Source organism: Bufo bufo, chromosome 2, assembly GCF_905171765.1.
Source record: "Bufo bufo chromosome 2, aBufBuf1.1, whole genome shotgun sequence".
In the NCBI taxonomy this organism is placed as follows: Eukaryota; Metazoa; Chordata; class Amphibia; order Anura; family Bufonidae; genus Bufo; species Bufo bufo.
Window position 1 is genome coordinate 637,108,715 of NC_053390.1, and position 22,006 is coordinate 637,130,720.

The 22,006-nt window shown below is 46.4% G+C and overlaps 1 protein-coding gene across 1 annotated transcript in view; it reads right to left on the reverse strand.

Moving 5' to 3' along the window:
• Positions 1 to 11,681, reverse strand: part of RNF150 (ring finger protein 150) — a 208,867-nt gene extending 197,186 nt beyond the window's left edge. The window contains exon 1 of the mRNA XM_040418484.1: positions 11,046 to 11,681. Within this exon, the coding sequence (XP_040274418.1) occupies positions 11,046 to 11,490 (445 nt within the window). The 5' untranslated portion in view covers positions 11,491 to 11,681. The remainder of the gene's footprint in view (positions 1 to 11,045) is intronic.
• Between the last annotated feature and the right edge of the window lie 10,325 nt (positions 11,682 to 22,006).

Sequence of the window (22,006 nt, forward strand, 5' to 3'; positions counted from 1 at the left end):
CACAACACAGACATGCCAAGGATTAAAAAATCTACACCAAGGATGAACGTCCGCTGCAGATTATTGTTCTGCGGCAGGCAAATGAGATTTCGTCAGATCTTATCCACTTTACTGGTAATTGTGATACGCTGCAGATTACCCAACTGTAATTATGAGGCCTCATGCACACGACCGTATTTTTTTGCGGTCCGCAAAAACGGGTTCCGTTTTGCCGTGATCCGTGACCGTTTTTTCGTCCGTGGGTCTTCCTTGATTTTTGGAGGATCCACGGACATGAAAAAAAAGTCGTTTTGGTGTCCGCCTGGCGCCAAACGGATCCGTCCTGAATTACAATGCAAGTCAATGGGGACGGATCCGTTTGACGTTGACACAATATGGTGCAATTTCAAACGGATCCGTCCCCATTGACTTTCAATGTAAAGTCAGGAGTTAATATACCATAGGATCGGAGTTTTCTCCAATCCGATGGTATATTTTAACTTGAAGCTTCCCCATCACCATGGGAACGCCTCTATGTTAGAAAAAACCGTCGGATTTGAGTTACATCGTGAAACTCAAATCCGACAGTATATTCTAACACAGAGGCGTTCCTATGGTGATGGGGATGCTTCAGGTTAGAATATACTAAAAGAACTGTGTACATGACTGCCCCCCCCCTGTAGTTAACACATTGGTGGCCAGTGCGGCCGGCCCCCCTCCCTCCCCTGTAGTTAACTCGTTGGTGGCCAGTGGGCCCCCCTCCCTCCCCTGTAGTTAACTCATTGGTGGCCAGTGCGGCCGGCCCCCCTCCCTCCCCTGTAGTTCTCGTTGGTGGCCAGTGGGCCCCCCTCCCTCCCCTGTAGTTAACTCATTGGTGGCCAGTGCGGCCGGCCCCCCTCCCTCCCTTGTAGTTAACTCGTTGGTGGCCAGTGGGCCCCTCCTTCCTCCCCTGTAGTTAACTCGTTGGTGGCCAGTGGGCCTTCTCCCCTCCCTCCCCCTCCTAATTAAAATCTCCCCCCTATCATTGGTGGCAGCGGAGTGTACCGATCGGAGTCCCAGTTTAATTGGATCCGTCTGTATAAAAACTAACCTACGGCCACGGATCACGGACACGGATGCCAATCTTGTGTGCATCCGTGTTTTTTCACGGACCCATTGACTTGAATGGGTTCGTGAACCGTTGTCCGTCAAAAAAATAGGACAGGTCCTATTTTTTTGACGGACAGGATACACGGATCACGGTCTCGGCTTCAAAATGGCGCATTTTCCGATTTTTCCACGGACCCATTGAAAGTCACGGTCGTGCCTAAGGCAGAGAAATCCACACCATATCTGCCATGTCTGAACAAACCCGTAAAGCATTATTCTCCCTTCAAAAACACAACTGTATCTCATGTCGCTACTGCACCAAGAAGCCCTGATGTATATTCAGATTAGCAGAATTGTGAACAAAAGGTTTGTGGTCCTTCACAGTATTCATTTATCTGTCTGTAAGGTAACCACACACATTAGACGATTTCAACCAAAATGATCATTCACCAGGTGAAATTGAAGAAAGAAGGATTTTAGCCGACCAATGACAGACCATCATCGTCTGAAAAGATCTTTCGTCCATTGACCGGTTTCATTGAACATGTATGGTCAGTCTGAACACTGTAATGGCCAATATAGACTAAAATACGTATGGCCGTGTCTGTGAAATGAGCGCTCCCCAGAAGATTGTTCAACCATCAACCAACTTTTATCTAATGTGTATGGTCACCCTTAAAGGGGTTGTCTGGGTTCAGAGCTGAACCCCGACATAACTCCATTTTCACCCTGGCAGCCCCCCTGATTTGAGCATCCGAGCAGTTCATGTGCAGATGCTCTCCTTTGCCCTGCACTAAATCGCGCAGCACAAAGGCATTTTCAAGAGTTCCGGTGACGAACCAGGCTCTCCATGGAGCTGCCAGAAAGCCCGGTGACGTCACCGGCACTGATGGGCGGGCTTTAGCGCTGCCCTAGCCAGTAAAACGGCTAGGCAGCGCTAAAGCCCACCCATTAGAGCCGGTGACGTCACCGAACACACTGCCGCGCGGGAGCCTCTGCCCGGCAGTGTGTTATTGTAAACAAAAGAGCCCTTGCCCTGTGCGATCTAGCGCAGTGCAAAGGAGCGCATCGGAGCATGAACTGATCCGATGCTCAAGTCAGGGGGGCTGCCTGGGTGAAAATGGAGGTATGTCCGGGTTCAGCTTTAAACACAGACAACCCCTTTAAGGACCCTTTAAACGGATCGATTCTCGGCCAGATGATCACTAACAAGGGTTCATAGGAGCGCTCTTTAGTGGTTATCTGGCAGTGTAAAAGTGACGCCGATTACTCAATGATAGTTCTTTCACGTGCTCACAAAAAACGGTGCTTGCCAACAGGAGATGGTGCTGTGTAATCACGATCTGCTGCCGCCAAACAACGAGTCTGGATGGAAACGTGTAAACGGGTCTTCTAAAAAGCTGTTTTTAAGGGTCTATTCACACGTCCGCAATTTCGTTCCGCATTTTGCGAAACGGAATTGCGGACCCATCCATTTCTAAGGGGCAGCACAATGTGCTGCCTGGATCTGGAATTGCGGATCCGCACTTCCGGGTCCACAATTCCGTTCCCTAAAAAAATAGAACATGTCCTATTCTTGTCCACAAGAGTAGGCATTTTCTATTACCGTAAGTTGCGGTGATGTGCGGTCCGCAAAATGCGGAACGCACATCACCGATGTCCATGTTTTGCGGATCCACGGATCCGCAAAACACACACGGACGTGTGAATGGACCCTTAGACTCGACTCAATAAAAAACTGTCACACAGAAACACTGAACAAACAATCCATATTAATCCCTGACCTACAAGGTCAGAGACTATGACTGACGATCCCTTGGGAATTCCAACTCCTGTCCCTGACCTCAGTGTGGGGGCCGACAAACCAGCTCCTAAATCTCAGCTAGTGCTATTGCCTACCCACAAAAATCTATCTGCCAACTCTACTGTGAAAATGACATCAAATAATACAATATCAGCAAACATCTGCATCTGAATGATATGATTGGGATGTCCTGGTCCGACTAATACGCACCATGCTAAGCACTAATAGACCGATAAAGGTCTAACACATTTTTTTTTACATAATAAAAAATGCTCAGTAAGAAGCATGTCGTCTATAAGGTACCAGGACAGCATATTCCGCTATACACTCTCCAAGCTCTCCTACATCGAATGGCCGTCTTCAAAAAGTAATCAAGCCAAATGAGGACATCAATAAAAACCCTCAACCAAGGAGGAATACCCATCCATTAGTGTCTTCACAGATAAGTATGTGACATGAATTATTTATTGTGCGAGAGACAACAAGCATATCAGCACCCGCTGTGACAATGGGGAAGCGGGAGCTCGTGAACAAGCAGGACTCTTCGTTGGCAGTGCCTGACTCTTCTCTGGCGTACATAGTACGTTCTCAGAAAACACTACAATAGCAGATTATGTCCACAGGCTCTCCGTGAGGGCACCATAACGTGGCTGTCAGGGTCCCTGTGTACATACAGTGCATGCAAGGACTAGGATTAGACATCTACATCTCCATGTATGGATCCTGAACACAGCACAGTCTCTGGCCGTGGTCCTATATCAGAACTTGACAACCCCTTGATAACCAAGTAAAGCTCAGCTTTCATTTTATAAACTGCACAAAACAAATGAAGCACGCTCTCCTATTAGTTGCTCTGGGCAACCATAACATGTAGCAGAGGCGGTTTTAATCCACGAGGCCTAGTCTATTTACATCCATAAGATTCTCTGCTGTCCTTCAACATCATTCTGTAGTCCTGAATGAGCACCTGTAATCTACAAAAGGTAACCGAATAAATAAAAATGACTATTCTATAGTTTACCCTGGATTTTCATGTACACAATACCTTTTTCATGCAGATGGAAGCCTTTGAAATGTGGCTGACTGCTGAGAAACCTACTGATACCAGAGGCATATAGACCATCACTGGAAGACCACACAGCAGACGCCATCAACATGTGGCCGGTCCTACCAAACTCCAGTTTGGCATCCTGCTTCTTCTGGGAGGTTTGGTGTCCTAAGTAACCAGTAGTATACATCACATCAACAAACGAGTCACTGTAGCCTGTTATTAGGGCTGGGCCATTATGGAATTACCCAAAATCTTGATTATTTCAACTTTACAGATATATTTTTTTCTTGCTAAATTAACTAAAAGATATGCCAAAAACACAAAGTGACTATTTTCTTTATATAATATAGTTATGTTACATGTTTTAGGCAACTTTACAGCCTATACTGCACCCTCGTGTCCACAGGCAGACCCTGTGCTGAACCGTCACCTCCGCAGGCGGACCCTGTGCTGCACCGTCACCTCCGCAGGCGGACCCTCTGCTGCACCGTCACTCTCCGCAGGCGGACCCTCTGCTGCACCGTCACCTCCGCAGGCGGACCCTGTGCTGCACCGTCACCTCCGCAGGCGGACCCTGTGCTGCACCGGCACCTCCGCAGGCGGACCCTGTGCTGCACCGGCACCTCCGCAGGCGGACCCTGTGCTGCACCGGCACCTCCGCAGGCGGACCCTGTGCTGCACCGGCACCTCCGCAGGCGGACCCTGTGCTGCACCGTCACCTCCGCAGGCGGACCCTGTGCTGCACCGTCACCTCCGCAGGCGGACCCTGTGCTGCACCGTCACCTCCGCAGGCGGACCCTGTCCTGCACCGTGGCGCCCGCAGGCGGACCCCAAGCTGCACCATGGCGCCCGCAGGCGGACCCTGTACAGCCTCATTATGCCAGCAGGTTGCTGGTGCCGGCGCTACTTCCAGATGCTGCTCCGATGGCTGCTGCAGAGGTTCTGCTCTGTCCTGCTCTGTTGCAGGTGGGAACTGAACACTGCTCCTGGACCAGGTCATCCATAGCAATGATGTACGCCACGTGCTGTGTCAATAAAGTTGTGCAGTTCAAAGAAAGGTGCTGGAAGGCAAGGAATTGTAGTTTCCCCCCCCCCCATCTGACTTGTGCCTGGCCTCTTCAGCGTCCATGCCGCCAATAATGATGGCGTGGGCAGCAGAGACTGATACGACTACACAGTCTACGATGATACACAGCTCCGGAGGAAAAGATTTGATCTGATTATTTTTTTGAAAATCATCATAAACTAAAAAGACAAATTGATCCCATTAATCGTCCAGCACTACCTGTTATGTTAGTAATCAGTAATTCACATTATTGACACATAAAAACATATAAAACTGTATATTGAATTAACCCCTTCAAACACATGGCTATGAAAATGAAAAATGAACTTTTATTTCCAATATAAAGTTGCTTTAGCCCCATTTTTTTTATTTTCACAAGGGGTAACAGGAGAAAATGCACCCCACAATTTATAAACCGTAAACCGCTGTTTGGGGAGACGGCAGCATTCAGAAGGGAAGGAACAGCATCAGGATTTTCTAAGGCTACTTTCACACTAGCGTTTTTCTTTTCCGGCACTGAGTTCCGTCAAAAGGGCTCAATGCCGGAAAAGAACTGATCAGTTTTATCCCCATGCATTCTGAATGGAGAGTAATCCGTTCAGTTTGCATCAGGATGTCTTCCGCTCAGTCATTTTGACTGATCAGGCAAAAGAGAAAACCGCAGCATGCTACGGTTTTATCTCCAGCGGAAAAAACTGAAGACTTGCCTGAATGCCGGATCCGGCATTTTTTTCCATAGGAATGTATTAGTGCCGGATTAGTTCAAAATACGGGAATGCCGGATCTGTTCTTTCGGTCTTCGCATGTGCAGACCTAAAAAAAAGGTGAAAAAAATAAATGCCGGATCCGTTTTGCCGGATAAGACCGAAACGACGGATCCGGCATTTCAATGCATTTTTCTAACTGATCAGGCATTTTTAAGACTGATAAGGATCCTGATCAGTCTTACAAATGCCATCAATTGGCATACGTTTTGCAGGATCCGGTAGGCAGTTTCAGCGACGGAACTGCTTCCTGGATCTCTCTGCCGCAAGTGTGAAATTAGCCTAACATGTAATTTGCTGAAGTTGATTTTAGGGGCCAAGATATTTTAATTTTTTCACCAATGTAGCTGTGTGACGGCTTTGCGGAACGGGCTGTAGTTTCTTTGGTATAATTTTGGGGTACATAGGTCTTTTTGATCACTTTTTATAACATTTTTTGTGTAGGTGAAGTGGGCAAAAATGGCAAATCTGTCATTATTTTTTGTGAGGTTCCTCTTGCGGTAAATATGATAATTTTATTCTGTGGGTTGATACGGTTATGGCGATACCAAATCTATATAGTTTTTTTATGTTTTACTACTTGTTCAGCATAAAATCACCTTTGTGTTAAAAATAAATTATATTTTGCATCGTCATAACTTTTTTATTTTTTCACCAATGTAGCTGTGTGAGGGCTTGTTTTTTGCGGGACGGGCTGTAGTTTTTATTGGTATCATTTCTGGGTACATATGACTTTTTGATCACTTGTTATTTATATTTTTGTGGAGGTGAGGGGACAGAAACAGCAATTCAGTCATTGTTTTTACATAATTTTTTCACCGCGCGGAGTTACTAACATGATACTTCTATAGATCATGTTTTTACGGATGCGGTGATACCAATTATGGGTATGTTTTTTTTAATGACTTATAAAATAAAAATTGTCTTTTGTCATATTTGTTCCTTTATTTTTATTTACATTTTTACTTATTTCTTTATTTACACTTTTTAACTTTTTTTTTATCAAGACCCATTTGGATCTTGAAGATCCAGTGGGCCTGATTGCAATGCACTGTATAGTCAGTGCTACACTTACACTAAGGCTGATCAGACCCTCAGAGTCTGATCAGCCTTAGATACATGGCAGCCCGGACACCTTTGCAAGGCGTCCGGTTGCCATGGTAATCATTGGGCCGCTGTCATCGCAGCAGCAGCGGCCCGGATGGAAGACAGAGGGCGCTCCCTCCCTCTCAACCCCATGGATGCCGCGGGCGGCTACTGACTGCGGCATCTATGGGGTAAAACGGCAGAGATCGGTGCCAGCACAGATTTCGGCCGATGCAGCAGTGTCAGCTGTAAATTACAGCAGACACTCTCTGCTGATGGCAGCGGCTCCGTTCCTGAGCCGCTGCCATTAATGCCAGCACAGAGGAGCAGGGTGAATCATGGGAAGGGGGAAAATGGCGGCATCTTTGGGCATTAACAGGGGCATTGGGGGGGGCAAGGCAGCATACAGGGGTCTTACCCTATTTCAGGCTGCGATCTCCAGAGTGGAGATCGCAGCCTGAAACCGGCATTTTTACAGTGCTGTGCTCCGATTGCTTATTCTGCAGAGACTAACCAATCGGAGCGATTGCCGGCAAGGGACCACTCTGATTGGTCCCATGCCGGGTTCCATGGTGTCTCTGCTTTCGGGGAGAGAGGAGACTCCGGGGCTGTGACACTTTATAGTGTCACAGCCTCGGTAAGCAGTTTGGACGTGACTGTACGTCCAAATGCAGTAAGTCACTTGCAATTTGGACGTACAGTTACGCCCAAATGCGTCAAGGGGTTAAAAATGAGTCACACTTGAAAGCAGCAACCCCAAGATACCCACCCAAATCACAATAAGCAGAATAATGCTTCAGAAGTAACAGTAAACCACCCATAGACTATACCAGCCGATACCTTCATCTGGAGTCACCGAAGTGCAGGCTGGGGTAGCAGCGTCCCCGAGTTTTGCCTGTGAGGGATTGAGCAGCTTTGCAATAATGCTGTTTATGATACTTTTTTATAACTGAAGGGGGCATTAGTGAGCTCAATATCCTGTCTTTGCATACTTAGTAATATTGACTACTGGAAGTCATACTGATATTAGGGACGTTTGTAGGCTATGTATTATTAGTATTTTTATTTATAAATATATGGTCAGCCCTGCTCAAACTGATATAGTCCATGGGTGGTTTACTGTATTACTGATGTACTGTAGTATTATTATACTTCCAGTGATTTGGTTGTATATCTCATGGTTGAAACGTTCTTCCAAGTGTGAATCATTTTTAATATACAATATTTTTTATACAACATATTTTTAATTTCTAACATAACAGGCTATACTCATTTTTGATGGGTGAGCCTAGCCGTTTTTTTCTTACAATGGGATTACTGGTGATACTTTCATATGTATACAAAATTATATTTACATTTGTTATTTTATGTGCATACCTGTATGACTGTATACCTATTAGTGTTTTAACATTTAGTATACATTAATCTGATGCCCCTAGTACAGATGAAGAAGTACTGTAGAGTCATGATTCACTTGTAGTATACAATAACACAATGCCCCCCTGTTAGACATTGAAGGGGTTGTCCCTCAAAAAAAAATATATTCTACAGTTTTCAAACCAGCATCTGAGTACTTTTCTAATTGCTTTGCTTGTCATTCAATAAAATGAATCTGTATAGCGCCATCTGCTGTTTGTTTTTTTCTTATTTCTTTGACCTGCTCACTGAGATGGCCGCACATGCTCAGTTCCATCCTTCAACTGCCTCCTGAACTGTGATAGGGAGAGCTGAGACACGCCCCCTGAGCTGTAGCAGATAAGACACTCCCCTTGAGCTGTCAGCTTGATATAAATCTAGCAGAGGAATGAATGTGGAGATCTCTGGATCCATGGGAGGTACAGGGCTAATTCTAGAGATCGTCATGTACTATATGATGTCTGATTTTCATTTTTTTACATTAGTCATGAGATAACCTCTTTAAGTAGTGTGGTGTCCTCAGTCATCGGTGGTATACCGTAATGTGAAATCCTGCGGTAGGCATGAAAAAGTAAAGTGGCATCCTGACTCCCCCTTAGTATATACTAACTAGAGATGAGCAAAGTATTCCAAAATTCAATTCGGCTGCTTCGCCAAATTTTACTCAAAAAATTGCTTTGTGATGAATGACGATTCATCACAAAGCGCATTTCTTTGCAAGTAGTGGGTGCAACGACGAGGAACGGTGATTGCGCCGCTCCTCGTCATTGTACCCCTCAGATGCAGCGTTCATAGATGATCGCAGCATCTGGTAGTAATAACAGAGTGTCAAATTTAATTTTTTTTTATAAATCCTACTTACCTCTATTTGCTCGCGATGGGCCGGCCGCCACCATCTGGCTTGAAGTTCTGGCGCGATGTCATAACGTCGACTGGCATGGTGACATCATATGTCACCGCACATGGGATTTCGTGCGAGATCTTCATGCAAGATGGCGGCGGTAATTATGTTTTTTTACACTATTTCAAGTAAAATGGATTCGCTACCACAAAGCACGAGTAAATTCGCCTTCACAGTGAATTGAATTTATCGTGGACTTCGATTCGCTCAACACTAATAACAACACGATGCCCCTGGCACACATGAAAAAAGAAGAGAGGTGTCTTGACACCCCCTTAGTGTAATGCCCTGATTCACCTGTAGTATACAATAACATGATGCCCCTGGCACACAGGAAGAAGCAGTGTGCAGTCACCTGTAGTACACATAACATGGTGCCCCTGGCACACATGAAGAAGCAGTGTGCAGTCACCTGTAGTACACATAACATGGTGCCCCTGGTACACATAAAGAAGCAGTGTGCAGTCACCTGTAGTACACATAACATGGTGCCCCTTGGCACACATAAAGAAGCAGTGTGCAGTCACCTGTAGTACACATAACATGGTGCCCCCTGGTACACATAAAGAAGCAGTGTGCAGTCACCTGTAGTACACATAACATGGTGCCCCCTGGTACGCATAAAGAAGCAGTAGGCAGTCACCTGTAGTACACATAACATGGTGCCCCCTGGTACACATGAAGAAGCAGTGGGCAGTCACCTGTAGTACACAGTAACATGGTGCCCCCTGGTACACATGAAGAAGCAGTGTGCAGTCACCTGTAGTACACATAACATGGTGCCCCCTGGTACACATGAAGAAGCAGTGGGCAGTCACCTGTAGTACACATAACATGGTGCCCCCTGGTACACATGAAGAAGCAGTGTGCAGTCACCTGTAGTACACATAACATGGTGCCCCCTGGTACACATGAAGAAGCAGTGGGCAGTCACCTGTAGTACACATAACATGGTGCCCCCTGGTACACATGAAGAAGCAGAGTGCAGTCACCTGTAGTACACATAACATGGTGCCCCCTGGTACACATGAAGAAGCAGTGTGCAGTCACCTGTAGTACACATAACATGGTGCCCCCTGGTACACATGAAGAAGCAGTATGCAGTCACCTGTAGTACACATAACATGGTGCCCCCTGGTACACATGAAGAAGCAGTGTGCAGTCACCTGTAGTACACATAACATGGTGCCCCCTGGTACGCATAAAGAAGCAGTAGGCAGTCACCTGTAGTACACATAACATGGTGCCCCCTGGTACACATGAAGAAGCAGTGGGCAGTCACCTGTAGTACACAGTAACATGGTGCCCCCTGGTACACATGAAGAAGCAGTGTGCAGTCACCTGTAGTACACATAACATGGTGCCCCCTGGTACACATGAAGAAGCAGTGGGCAGTCACCTGTAGTACACATAACATGGTGCCCCCTGGTACACATGAAGAAGCAGAGTGCAGTCACCTGTAGTACACATAACATGGTGCCCCCTGGTACACATGAAGAAGCAGTATGCAGTCACCTGTAGTACACATAACATGGTGCCCCCTGGTACACATGAAGAAGCAGTGGGCAGTCACCTGTAGTACACATAACATGGTGCCCCCTGGTACACATGAAGAAGCAGTGTGCAGTCACCTGTAGTACACATAACATGGTGCCCCTTGGCACACATGAAGAAGCAGTGTGCAGTCACCTGTAGTACACAGTAACATGGTGCCCCCTGGCACACATGAAGAAGCAGTGGGCAGTCACCTGTAGTACACAGTAACATGGTGCCCCCTGGTACACATGAAGAAGCAGTGGGCAGTCACCTGTAGTACACATAACATGGAGCAGCCTGGCAGCAGCACCCTCAGTGCCATGTGGGCAGTGTTGATGACTGGCAGCACTGACCTGGATGGGACATGGTGATGGTGTCATTCCCGAATCCCACGTTGTAGATGAGCACGGCCGAGGCGTTGTGCAGGGCGGCATGTCGGATCTTATCCCTACACGTGCAGTTGCCCACAGGGATCAGGGCCACCCATCTCCCGGCGTGGGCTGGCACCGGGAACTTAGCGGCCGGGTCACAGGCCAGCCTGTCCTGCGGGGAGGGCATCACCGCCAAGCCCCAGGCGTCCAGCTTGAGGGAGTGCTCCCCGTACCTCCCGCACTCGCTCTTCTCCGTCCGGTTGGTGCCGTTGGCCGGGTCCTGGTAGGTGATGTTGACGAAGGCCGTGTACCACTCCTCCTTCTCCGCCACCGTGAAGTCCATGCAGAGCAGATGCACGAAGCAGTAGGAGATGAGCCAGGTGGAGAGCGCCAGGCTGCGGCATGCCCGGATCAGAGACATTGCCATCTTTATCTGCTACTCTGCCTGCTGCATATGTCACAGCCGGAGACGTGGCGCTCATTGGCTGCTGCTGCGGCCGGAGCTCTCCCCGCCCCGCACAGCACCGAGGATCCCTGCGCCGCCCGGTGCTGTGGTCGGCGGCCCCCGTCTTCCCAGGACACCCAGCTTTTGTTTGGGTCCTGCCCGTGTCCGCCTCCTCCTCCTCCGCTCGGCTTGTGGATGGGTTACATGGGAGGAGCCTGGCGGTGACGGGCACTGCAGGCTGCCCACTTACCACACTGCGCTTCTGTGCCCCTAATAGGTGGACAGAGCAATGGGTGCCCAGATATACACCCTGGGGCCTCCCAAGTGTCCCTCTTTTGGGTGCACCTAGCCTTTCTGCTGTCTGAGGGGAAAAATGAAAGGGCGCCAATTTCTTAACCTAACCTCTTTGCCACAATGATAGCACTCACTGCCCATGGCCCTTCTACTGCCCCCGTCTTGCCCCTACCTGGTGCTCATTGGTGGTGCACCCCTGGGGACAGTCCCTCTTTTTGACCTGGGGAATGAATGCATAATAAATGGCTCCTTACTAAAGTGTCTGTATGGTTTCTACCTGTATATTAGACCAGACCTTCCTGGGATTATTAGGCTACTTTCACACTTGCGGCAGTGTGATCCGGCGGGCAGTTCTGTCGTCTGAACTGCCCGCCGATCTGGATGTGACTGAAAGCATTTGTGAGACGGATCCGGATGCGTCTCACAAATGCATTGCAAAAACGGATCCGTCTCTCCGCTTGTCATGCGGACAGACGGATCCGTCTTGTATCTTTTTTTCACATTTTTACCGGTCTGCGCAGGCCCGGAAGCACGGATCCGGCACTAATACATTCCTATCAGGGGAAAAATCCCGGATCCGGCATTCAGGCAAGTCTTCAGTTTTTTTGGCCGGAGATAAAACCGTAGCATGCTGCAGTTTTATCTTTTGCCTGATCAGTCAAAACGACGGATTACTCTCCATTCAGAATGCATGGGGATATGCCTGATCAGTATTGGTATTGAGCCCCTGTGACGGAACTCTATGCCGGAAAAGAAAAACGTTAGTGTGAAAGTAGCCTGAGTCACAACACGTTAAACCTTATACTCGAATGAATAAAGAACACAGACGCCATTTTAAGTGGAGAATATTTGGCCACGGGCCGCCTTTACTAGGTTAACTGTAAATATCACCAACTTCAAAATTCGATATAAAAAATTCACCAACTTTAAAATTCGATATAAGGAACTAAATAACCATAAAGATAATAAATAACCATAAAGATAATAGATGACAGGTATATAAGCTCAGCCATAAACTCGAGCTACCTGAAAATTCACTTATCACTAAGCAATTTAACAAAAAAGGCAGTGACAAATAATTAAATCTGAAAGTGGGGGGCGGGTGTGCGCCTGAGATATCCATTCAGGTAAGGCAAATACCCCCAAATACACTCCAATTTATAATATACCACATCACATGTTTCTTACTTCTAAGCCAATCAAAACAATGTTGCTGGGCTAGGAGAAGAATTCCATCCTGAACCAGCAGCCATTGGACAGCACAATGCTCCAATAAGAAGACAGTTACCGTCCTGGGCAGATTCTGCCCAGACCCGGTAACACCTTTGACCCAATCCCTGCCTGTCTCCGACCCTTCCTAGCTTGTCCAGTGATGACACCTACTTGACCCTTCTTAAGATTTTTCCCTCCAACAACCAAAACATTAAAACCACCTGTATACCTAGAATCCCATGCTGACCCCTCCTTATAGTGCGGGCTCCTGTCATTTTTTGGACCTTACAGTATCTATAATTCGATGATTTACCTGATATATGCTAATATTTAAAGGAATATTAAAGTGCAAGAAAAAAAAAATTGTCCCAGGGGCTCCACATGCTGTAAGAAAATAAAGGAACTCATACTCACCTAACCGAGCTGCTGCAGTCAGTAATTATGCTTTGGGCAGAGTTAGAGGTGTGGCCTGGAATGAAAAAAATGGTGTCACACATATTGTCCCTCTTTGCGAATTTTGAAAGGTTGGGAGGTATGTACTCCGCACATTTGAGATTGCAGCACCAAGAAGGACAAGCCTTGAAGAGGACCTTTCATGGGATTATGGGTTACAAACTGGTATGCTTACCAGATAGGGCGGCCCCTACAGAAGCCAGCACTTTTTTTTTTTCTAAAATACCCCTCCGTTCTGGCACTGCGATGATTGTGCCAGGCCTCCTGTTCACCATCATGACAGTTATCCTTACAAACTGAAACCGACAGAATCCTTGAACATACAGATCCACTCTGGCACATAGCTACATACCTAGGTCAACGTGTCAGCCCTATGTCCCGGTGGTTTGCGAATTGAGGCACAAAAGTTCAATCTTGGTTTCATCGGACCAGAGAATCTTGTTTCTCACAGTCTGAGAGTCCTTTATATGCTTTATTTTAAACTTTCGTGTGTATGTTACTGGAGAAAGGCTTCTTTCTGAACACTCAGCCATAAAGCCTAGATGGGTGTAGCGCTCCAGTGATTGTTGACCTGGAAGTTTCTCCAGTCTGCCTGTAGGATCTTTAGTGCACAGGCAGAGTGACCATTGGCTTCTTGGTCACCCCTCTTACCAAAGCTCTTTTCCCCCAGTTTCTTAGATCAGTGGGGTGTCCAGCTCTAGAAAGAGTCCTGGTGGTTCCAGACTTGTTAGGTCACTGTGCTCTTGGGAACTTTCAGTGCAGCAGAAATTTTTTGTTGTTCAATCATTTTATTAAGGTTGAATATGAAACAACATGTACAAGTACAATGTGGAAATCAAGTCACAAATAATATTACCAATAATAGAGTTACACAATCTGATCCAAGGTACCCGCACAATTTAATAAACCCCCGACACTGAATATTTCCCAGAAACCTATGCATAGACATGTAAACGAGACATACGGGTTAGACAAACTCATACAGCACACATACAACACATAAGGGTAAAGACAAACAACAAGGTATCCTCCATAAAAACAAACAGAATCATCCTGAGTTAACCGGAGAGGTACTGGTCCGTTCCAGCCAAACAGAGAACTCCTGAGACCCTTTGAACAAAAGCCATGGCGTCCACACTTTCAGATATTTCTGATCCATTCCTGCATCTTCAGCAATCAATTCCTCCATTCTACGCATATTCTCGAACGTCTCTAGCCATTCCCTCATCTTTGGGACATCCTGAGACTTCCAGTGCCACGGCAACACCAAACGAGCCGCCTGTACAAAAAATCTCAGGAGGCCCTTCCTAGCTACCTGAATGGAGCCAGCAAACATTGATAACAAAGCTTCCTCCGCAGTCCATACAGTCGTCGAGCCCGACACACAGTTGTACAACTCGTTTATAGCAGACCAAAAGGGAGCAATTTTCTTGCACTGCCACCATATATGGGACATTGTACCAACCTCCTCCAAACATCTCCAACATAAGTTAGAGCACTCCGGAAAAAAGGAATGTAAGATAGCAGGGGTCCTATACCACCTAGAAAGGACCTTATAATTCTTTTCTTGCACCCCACAGCATATGGAGGACTTGTGAGACATCACAAATGATTTCGCCCATTGGTCAGTAGAGAATACTTTGCCAAGTTCACTCTCCCAAGCCCGAACGTAAGGCAAGGAAGAGGGAGGTCCAACATTCTCCTGAAGCAGCCCGTACACCAGAGACACTAAATGCATAGGTGGAGATGATTGTAAGCATACTACCTCAAAGGGGGTCAAATCCCTAGTAAGAGCTTCTAACGGTCCCAAGGATAGTATGAAATTCCACATCCCATTATACAGAATCCACGTCCCTCTACCTCCACAGCCTGGCAAGTCATCTAATGGACGGATAGAGGTCCCCGTGATCAATTGACGTACCCTAATACCTTCCTCTTTGCGGAAACCCAGTAATTCCCTCCTCCCCCTACCCAACGGGAAAGCTGGGTTGTCAAAAATTGGCGTCATAGGACTCGGGAAGGTCGAACAACCCAATGCAACCGCACATCTATCCCAGACTTGCAGCACACCGCCACTACGTGAAGTTTTGGGTGCCCACAGAAGATTTTGAGGGGGGACTTCTATCTCACTTCTCTCAAACCCGACCCACCTCTTGTTGCAACCGTTATGGAACCAATCTAATATGTACGCAAGAATTGCCGCTCTATGATAAGGGACACCAACTCCACCCCTGTCCTTAGCTCTGAAGAGGAACCTAATCCCCAGCCTAGGTGAAGCCCCAGCCCATATGAAATCTAGAAACATAGATCTCATGGTTTTGAAGAACACACACGGTAGCGGGATGGGGATGGTCCTAAGAAGATATTAAATCCTAGGGAGTACATTCATTTTCAAAGCGTGTATTCTTCCAAACCATGACAATGGCAGATGCTTCCAGACAAGCGAGATCTTTTTTAATCTCCGCCATTATTGCATAAAAATTCAGCTGATATAGGTTCTCTAAACGGGCAGGGATGGACACCCCCAGATAAGAAATGTGATCCGTCTTCCATTGGAACGGAAAAGCCTGTTTCAAGGCTTGCACAGTGGTGTGTGGAACCGTGCAGAAATTTTTTGTACCCGTCTCCAGATCTGTGCCTCCATACAATCATGTCTCTGGGCTCTAAAGGCAGTTCTTTCCTCCTTAGGCCTCATGCACACAGCCATGGCTGTATTGCGGCCCGCAAACAGCGGGTCCGCAATATGCGGGCACCGGCCGTGTGCTCCCCGCATCATGGATGCAGACTCATTCACTTGAATGGGTCCGCAATCCGGAGCTGCGGTGCGGAACGGAGGCATGGAAGCACTATGGAGCACTTCCGTGGTGTTTCTGTCCGTGTCTCAGCACCACAAAAAGGTGAGGATGGATCAGTTGAATGGGTCTCGATGAATTAAGTTGAATGGGTCTCGATCCGTCCCGGCCGCAAATTGCACGCGTGAGAAAAATCAGCATGTTTGGTACCCAGACCCGAACTTCTTCACTGAAGTTCGGGTTTAGGTTCAGTATTCTGAAAATTTTATTATTTTCCCTCTTCTCCGGAATCCCGGTGGCCGCGCTTGCGCAGAAGACTCCTTCTTTTCTTCCTACCGGGCTGCTCGCTGTCCTGAACGCGATGGTGACTTCTTCCTGGCCAGAATAGTACAGAGCCACGAACATGCACGCCGGCTCTGTACTATACTGGCCAGGAATAAGTCACCATGGCGCATGCGCGGCGGCGTGCGCGTTCAGTCCAGCGCGTGGCCCGGCCGGGAGAAGACTTCAATCAAGATGAAGCCCGCCCCCAGCCAGAATCCAGGAAGTGAACGGCGCGCTGGCAGCAGGTAAGTATGAAAATGCAAAGTGGGATAACCCCTTTAATTTTTTAACCCTCAATAGACCTTGTACTAAGCATTCTGTATTAAAGAATGCTATTATTTTCCCTTATAACCATGTTATAATGGAAAATAATACAGTGAATAGACTTTCATCGTAGCAACCATGCGTGAAAATCGCACCGCATCCGCACTTGCTTGCGGATGCTTGCGATTTTCACGCAGCCCCATTCACTGCTATGGGGCCTACGTTGTGTAAAAAACGCACAATATAGAGCTTGCTGCGATTTTCACGCAACGCACAAGTGATGCGTGAAAATCACCACTCATGTTGTGCACATAGAAGTGAATGTGCGCCCCATAGAAGTGAATGGGTCTGGATTTAGTGCGGGTGCAATGCGCTTACCTCACGCATTGCACCCGCACGGAAAACTCGCTCGTGTGAAAGAGGCCTTATGGTTTGGTTTTTTCTCTGATAAGCATTGTCAGCTGTAAGACCTTATATTAACCGCCTCAGGACCGCCGCACACAGGATTGCGTCCAGGCGGTGGCCCTGCTATTCTGGGTGGACGCATATACGCGTCCTCCCGCGAGAGGCGAGATTTCCTGTGAACGCGCGCACACAGGCGTGCGCGTTCACAGGATCGGAAGGTAAGCGAGTGGATCTCCAGCCTGCCAGTGGCGATCGTTCGTTGGCAGGCTGGAGATGCGATTTTTTTAACCCCTAACAGGTATTGATAACAGCGTCTAATATACCTGCTACCTGGTCCTCTGGTGGTCTCTTTTGCTTGGATCGACCACCAGAGGACACAGGCAGCTCAGTAATAAGTAGCACCAAACACCACTACACTCCCCCCCTGTCACTTATTAACCCCTTATTAACCCCTGATCACCCCATATAGACTCCCTGATCACACCCCTGTAAGGCTCCATTCAGACGTCCGTATGTTTTTTACGGATCCACGGATACATGGATCGGATCCGCAAAACACATACGGACGTCTGAATGGAGCCTTACAGGGGGGTGATCAATGACAGGGGTGTGATCACCCCATATAGACTCCCTGATCACCCCCTGTCATTGATCACCCCCCTGCCTGTCATTGATCACCCCCCTGTAAGGCTCCATTCAGACGTCTGTATGTTTTTTACGGATCCACGGATACATGGATCGGATCCGCAAAACACATACGGATGTCTGAATGGAGCCTTACAGGGGGGTGATCAATGACAGGGGGGTGATCACCCCATATAGACACCCTGATCACCCCCCTGTCATTGATCACCCCCCTGTCATTGATCACCCCCCTGTAAGGCTCCATTCAGACGTCCGTATGTTTTTTACGGATCCACAGATACATGGATCGGATCCGCAAAACACATACGGACATCTGAATGGAGCCTTACAGGGGGGGGTGATCAATGACAGGGGGGTGATCACCCCATATAGACTCCCTGATCACCCCTCTGTCATTGATCACCCCCCTGTCATTGATCACCCCCCTGTAAGGCTCCATTCAGACGTCCGCATGTTTTTTACAGATCCACGGATACATGGATCGGATCTGCAAAACACAAACGGACATCTGAATGGAGCCTTACAGAGGGGTGATCAATGACAGGGGGGTGATCAATGACAGGGGGGTGATCACCCCATATAGACTCCCTGATCACTCCCCTGTCATTGATCACTCCCCTGTCATTGATCACCCCCCTGTCATTGATCACCCCCCTGTCATTGATCACCCCCCTGTAAGGCTCCATTCAGACGTCCGTATGTGTTTTGCGGATCCGTGGATCCGCAAAACACGGACACCGCGGATCCGCAAAACACATACGGATGTCTGAATGGAGCCTTACAGGGGGTGATCAATGACAGGGGGGTGATAACCCCATATACACTCCCTGTCATTGATCACCCCCCTGTAAGGCTCCATTCAGAAATATTTTTGGCCCAAGTTAGCGGAAATTGTTTTTGTTTTTTTTGTTTTCTTACAAAGTCTCATATTCCACAAACTTGTGTCAAAAAATAAAATCTCACATGAACTCGCCATACCCCTCACGGAATCCAAATGCGTAAAATGTTTTAGACATTTATATTCCAGACTTCTTCTTACGCTTTAGGGCCCCTAAAATGCCAGGGCAGTATAAATACCCCACATGTGACCCCATTTCGGAAAGAAGACACCCCAATGTATTCCGTGAGGGGCATATTGAGTCCATGAAAGATTGAAATTTTTGTCCCAAGTTAGCGGAAAGGGAGACTTTGTGAGAAAAAAAAATAAAAAATCAATTTCCGCTAACTTGTGCCAAAAAAAAAAAATTCTATGAACTCGCCATGCCCCTCATTGAATACCTTGGGGTGTCTTCTTTCCAAAATGGGGTCACATGTGGGGTATTTATACTGCCCTGGCATTTTAGGGGCCCTAAAGCATGAGAAGAAGTCTGGGATCCAAATGTCTAAAAATGCCCTCATAAAAGGAATTTGGGCCCCTTTGCGCATCTAGGCTGCAAAAAAGTGTCACACATCTGGTATCGCCGTACTCAGGAGAAGTTGGGCAATGTGTTTTGGGGTGTCATTTTACATATACCCATGCTGGGTGAGATAAATATCTTGGTCAAATGCCAACTTTGTATAAAAAAATGGGAAAAGTTGTCTTTTGCCGAGATATTTCTCTCACGCAGCATGGGTATATGTAAAAAGACACCCCAAAACACATTGCCCTACTTCTTCTGAGTACGGCTATACCAGATGTGTGACATTTTTTTGCAGCCTAGGTGGGCAAAGGGGCCCACATTCCAAAGAGCACCTTTCGGATTTCACAGGGCATTTTTTACAGATTTTGATTTCAAACTACTTCTCACGCATTAGGGCCCCTAAAATGCCAGGGCAGTATAACTACCCCACAAGTGACCCCATTTTGGAAAGAAGACACCCCAAGGTATTCCATGAGGGGCATGGCGAGTTCCTAGAATTTTTTATTTTTTGTCACAAGTTAGCGGAAAATGATGATTTTTTTCTTTTTTTTCTTACAAAGTCTCATATTCCACTAACTTGTGACAAAAAATAAAAACTTCCATGAACTCACTATGCCCATCACGAAATACCTTGGGGTGTCTTCTTTCCAAAATGGGGTCACTTGTGGGGTAGTTATACTGCCTTGGCATTCTAGGGGCCCTAATGTGTGGTAAGTAGTTTGAAATCAAAATGTGTAAAAAATGACCTGTGAAATCCTAAAGGTGCTCTTTGGAATGTGGGCCCCTTTGCCCACCTAGGCTGCAAAAAAGTGTCACACATCTGGTATCGCCGTACTCAGGAGAAGTTGGGCAATGTGTTTTGGGGTGTCATTTTACATATACCCATGCTGGGTGAGTGAAATATCTTGGTCAAATGCCAACTTTGTATAAAAAAAATGGGGGCCCACATTCCAAAGAGCACCTTTAGGATTTCACAGGTCATTTTTTACACATTTTGATTTCAAACTACTTACCACACATTAGGGCCCCTAGAATGCCAGGGCAGTATAACTACCCCACAAGTGACCCCATTTTGGAAAGAAGACACCCTAAGGTATTTCGTGATGGGCATAGTGAGTTCATGGAGGTTTTTATTTTTTGTCACAAGTTAGTGGAATATGAGACTTTGTAAGGGAAAAAATATATAAAAATCATCATTTTCCGCTAACTTGTGACAAAAAATAAAAAGTTCTATGAACTCACTATGCCCATCAGCGAATACCTTAGGGTGTCTACTTTCCGAAATGGGGTCATTTGTGGGGTGTTTGTACTGTCTGGCCATTGTAGAACCTCAGGAAACATGACAGGTGCTCAGAAAGTCAGAGCTGCTTCAAAAAGCGGAAATTCACATTTTTGTACCATAGTTTGTAAACGCTATAACTTTTACCCAAACCATTTTTTTTTACCCAAACATTTTTTTTTTATCAAAGACATGTAGAACAATAAATTTAGAGAAAAATGTATATATGGATGTCGTTTTTTTTGAAAAATTTTACAACTGAAAGTGAAAAATGTCATTTCTTTGCAAACATTTCGTTAAATTTCGATTAATAACAAAAAAAGTAAAAATGTCAGCAGCAATGAAATACCACCAAATGAAAGCTCTATTAGTGAGAAGAAAAGGAGGTAAAATTCATTTGGGTGGTAAGTTGCATGACCGAGCAATAAACGGTGAAAGTAGTGTAGTGCAGAATTGTAAAAAGTGGCCTTGTCATTAAGGGTGTTTAAGCTAGGGGGGCTGAGGTGGTTAACAGGGGTGTCTCTTTCCAAAATATGTTCAGTCAAATGAATTTACCAGAGGTGGACTACAATCAAGGTGGAGAAACATCTCAAAGATGATCAAGAGAAAAAGCTACATTTCAAGCCTCATAGAAAAGGGTCTGAATACTTCCATGCAAAATTTTTGTTTTTCCTTTTTAGTAAAAAAAAATCTGTTTTCATTTTTTGAAGGCGTATCGATGGGGAAAACCAAATTTTTTTTACTTTAGTACAAGGCTGCAACATAACAAAGTGTGAAAAAATGAAAGGATCTGAAGACTTTCTGGATGTCCTGTATGTGCTGGATCCGGAACTTCCGTTGTTTTAGTTGTTCTGCTCCTCTAATGCAGCAGAACAACGGATATTGACAACTGAATGTGAACGTGACAGACGAAAGATGCAGTTTCAGAAGCTTTACTTTCTGTCATATATATATATATATACACTGCTCAAAAAAATAAAGGGAACACAAAAATAACACATCCTAGATCTGAATTAATTAAATATTTTTCTGAAATACTTTGTTCTTTATATAGTTGAATGTGCTGACAACAAAATCACACAAAAATAAAAAAATGGAAATCAAATTTTTTAACCCATGGAGGTCTGGATTTGGAGTCACACTCAAAATTAAAGTGGAAAAACACACTACAGGCTGATTCAACTTTGATGTAATGTCCTTAAAACAAGTCAAAATGAGGCTCAGTAGTGTGTGTGGCCTCCACGTGCCTGTATGACCTCCCTACAACGCCTGTGCATGCTCCTGATGAGGTGGCGGAGGGTCTCCTGAGGGATCTCCTCCCAGACCTGGACTAAAGCATCTGCCAACTCCTGGACAGTCTGTGGTGCAACGTGACGTTGGTGGATAGAGCGAGACATGATGTCCCAGATGTGCTCAATTGGATTCAGGTC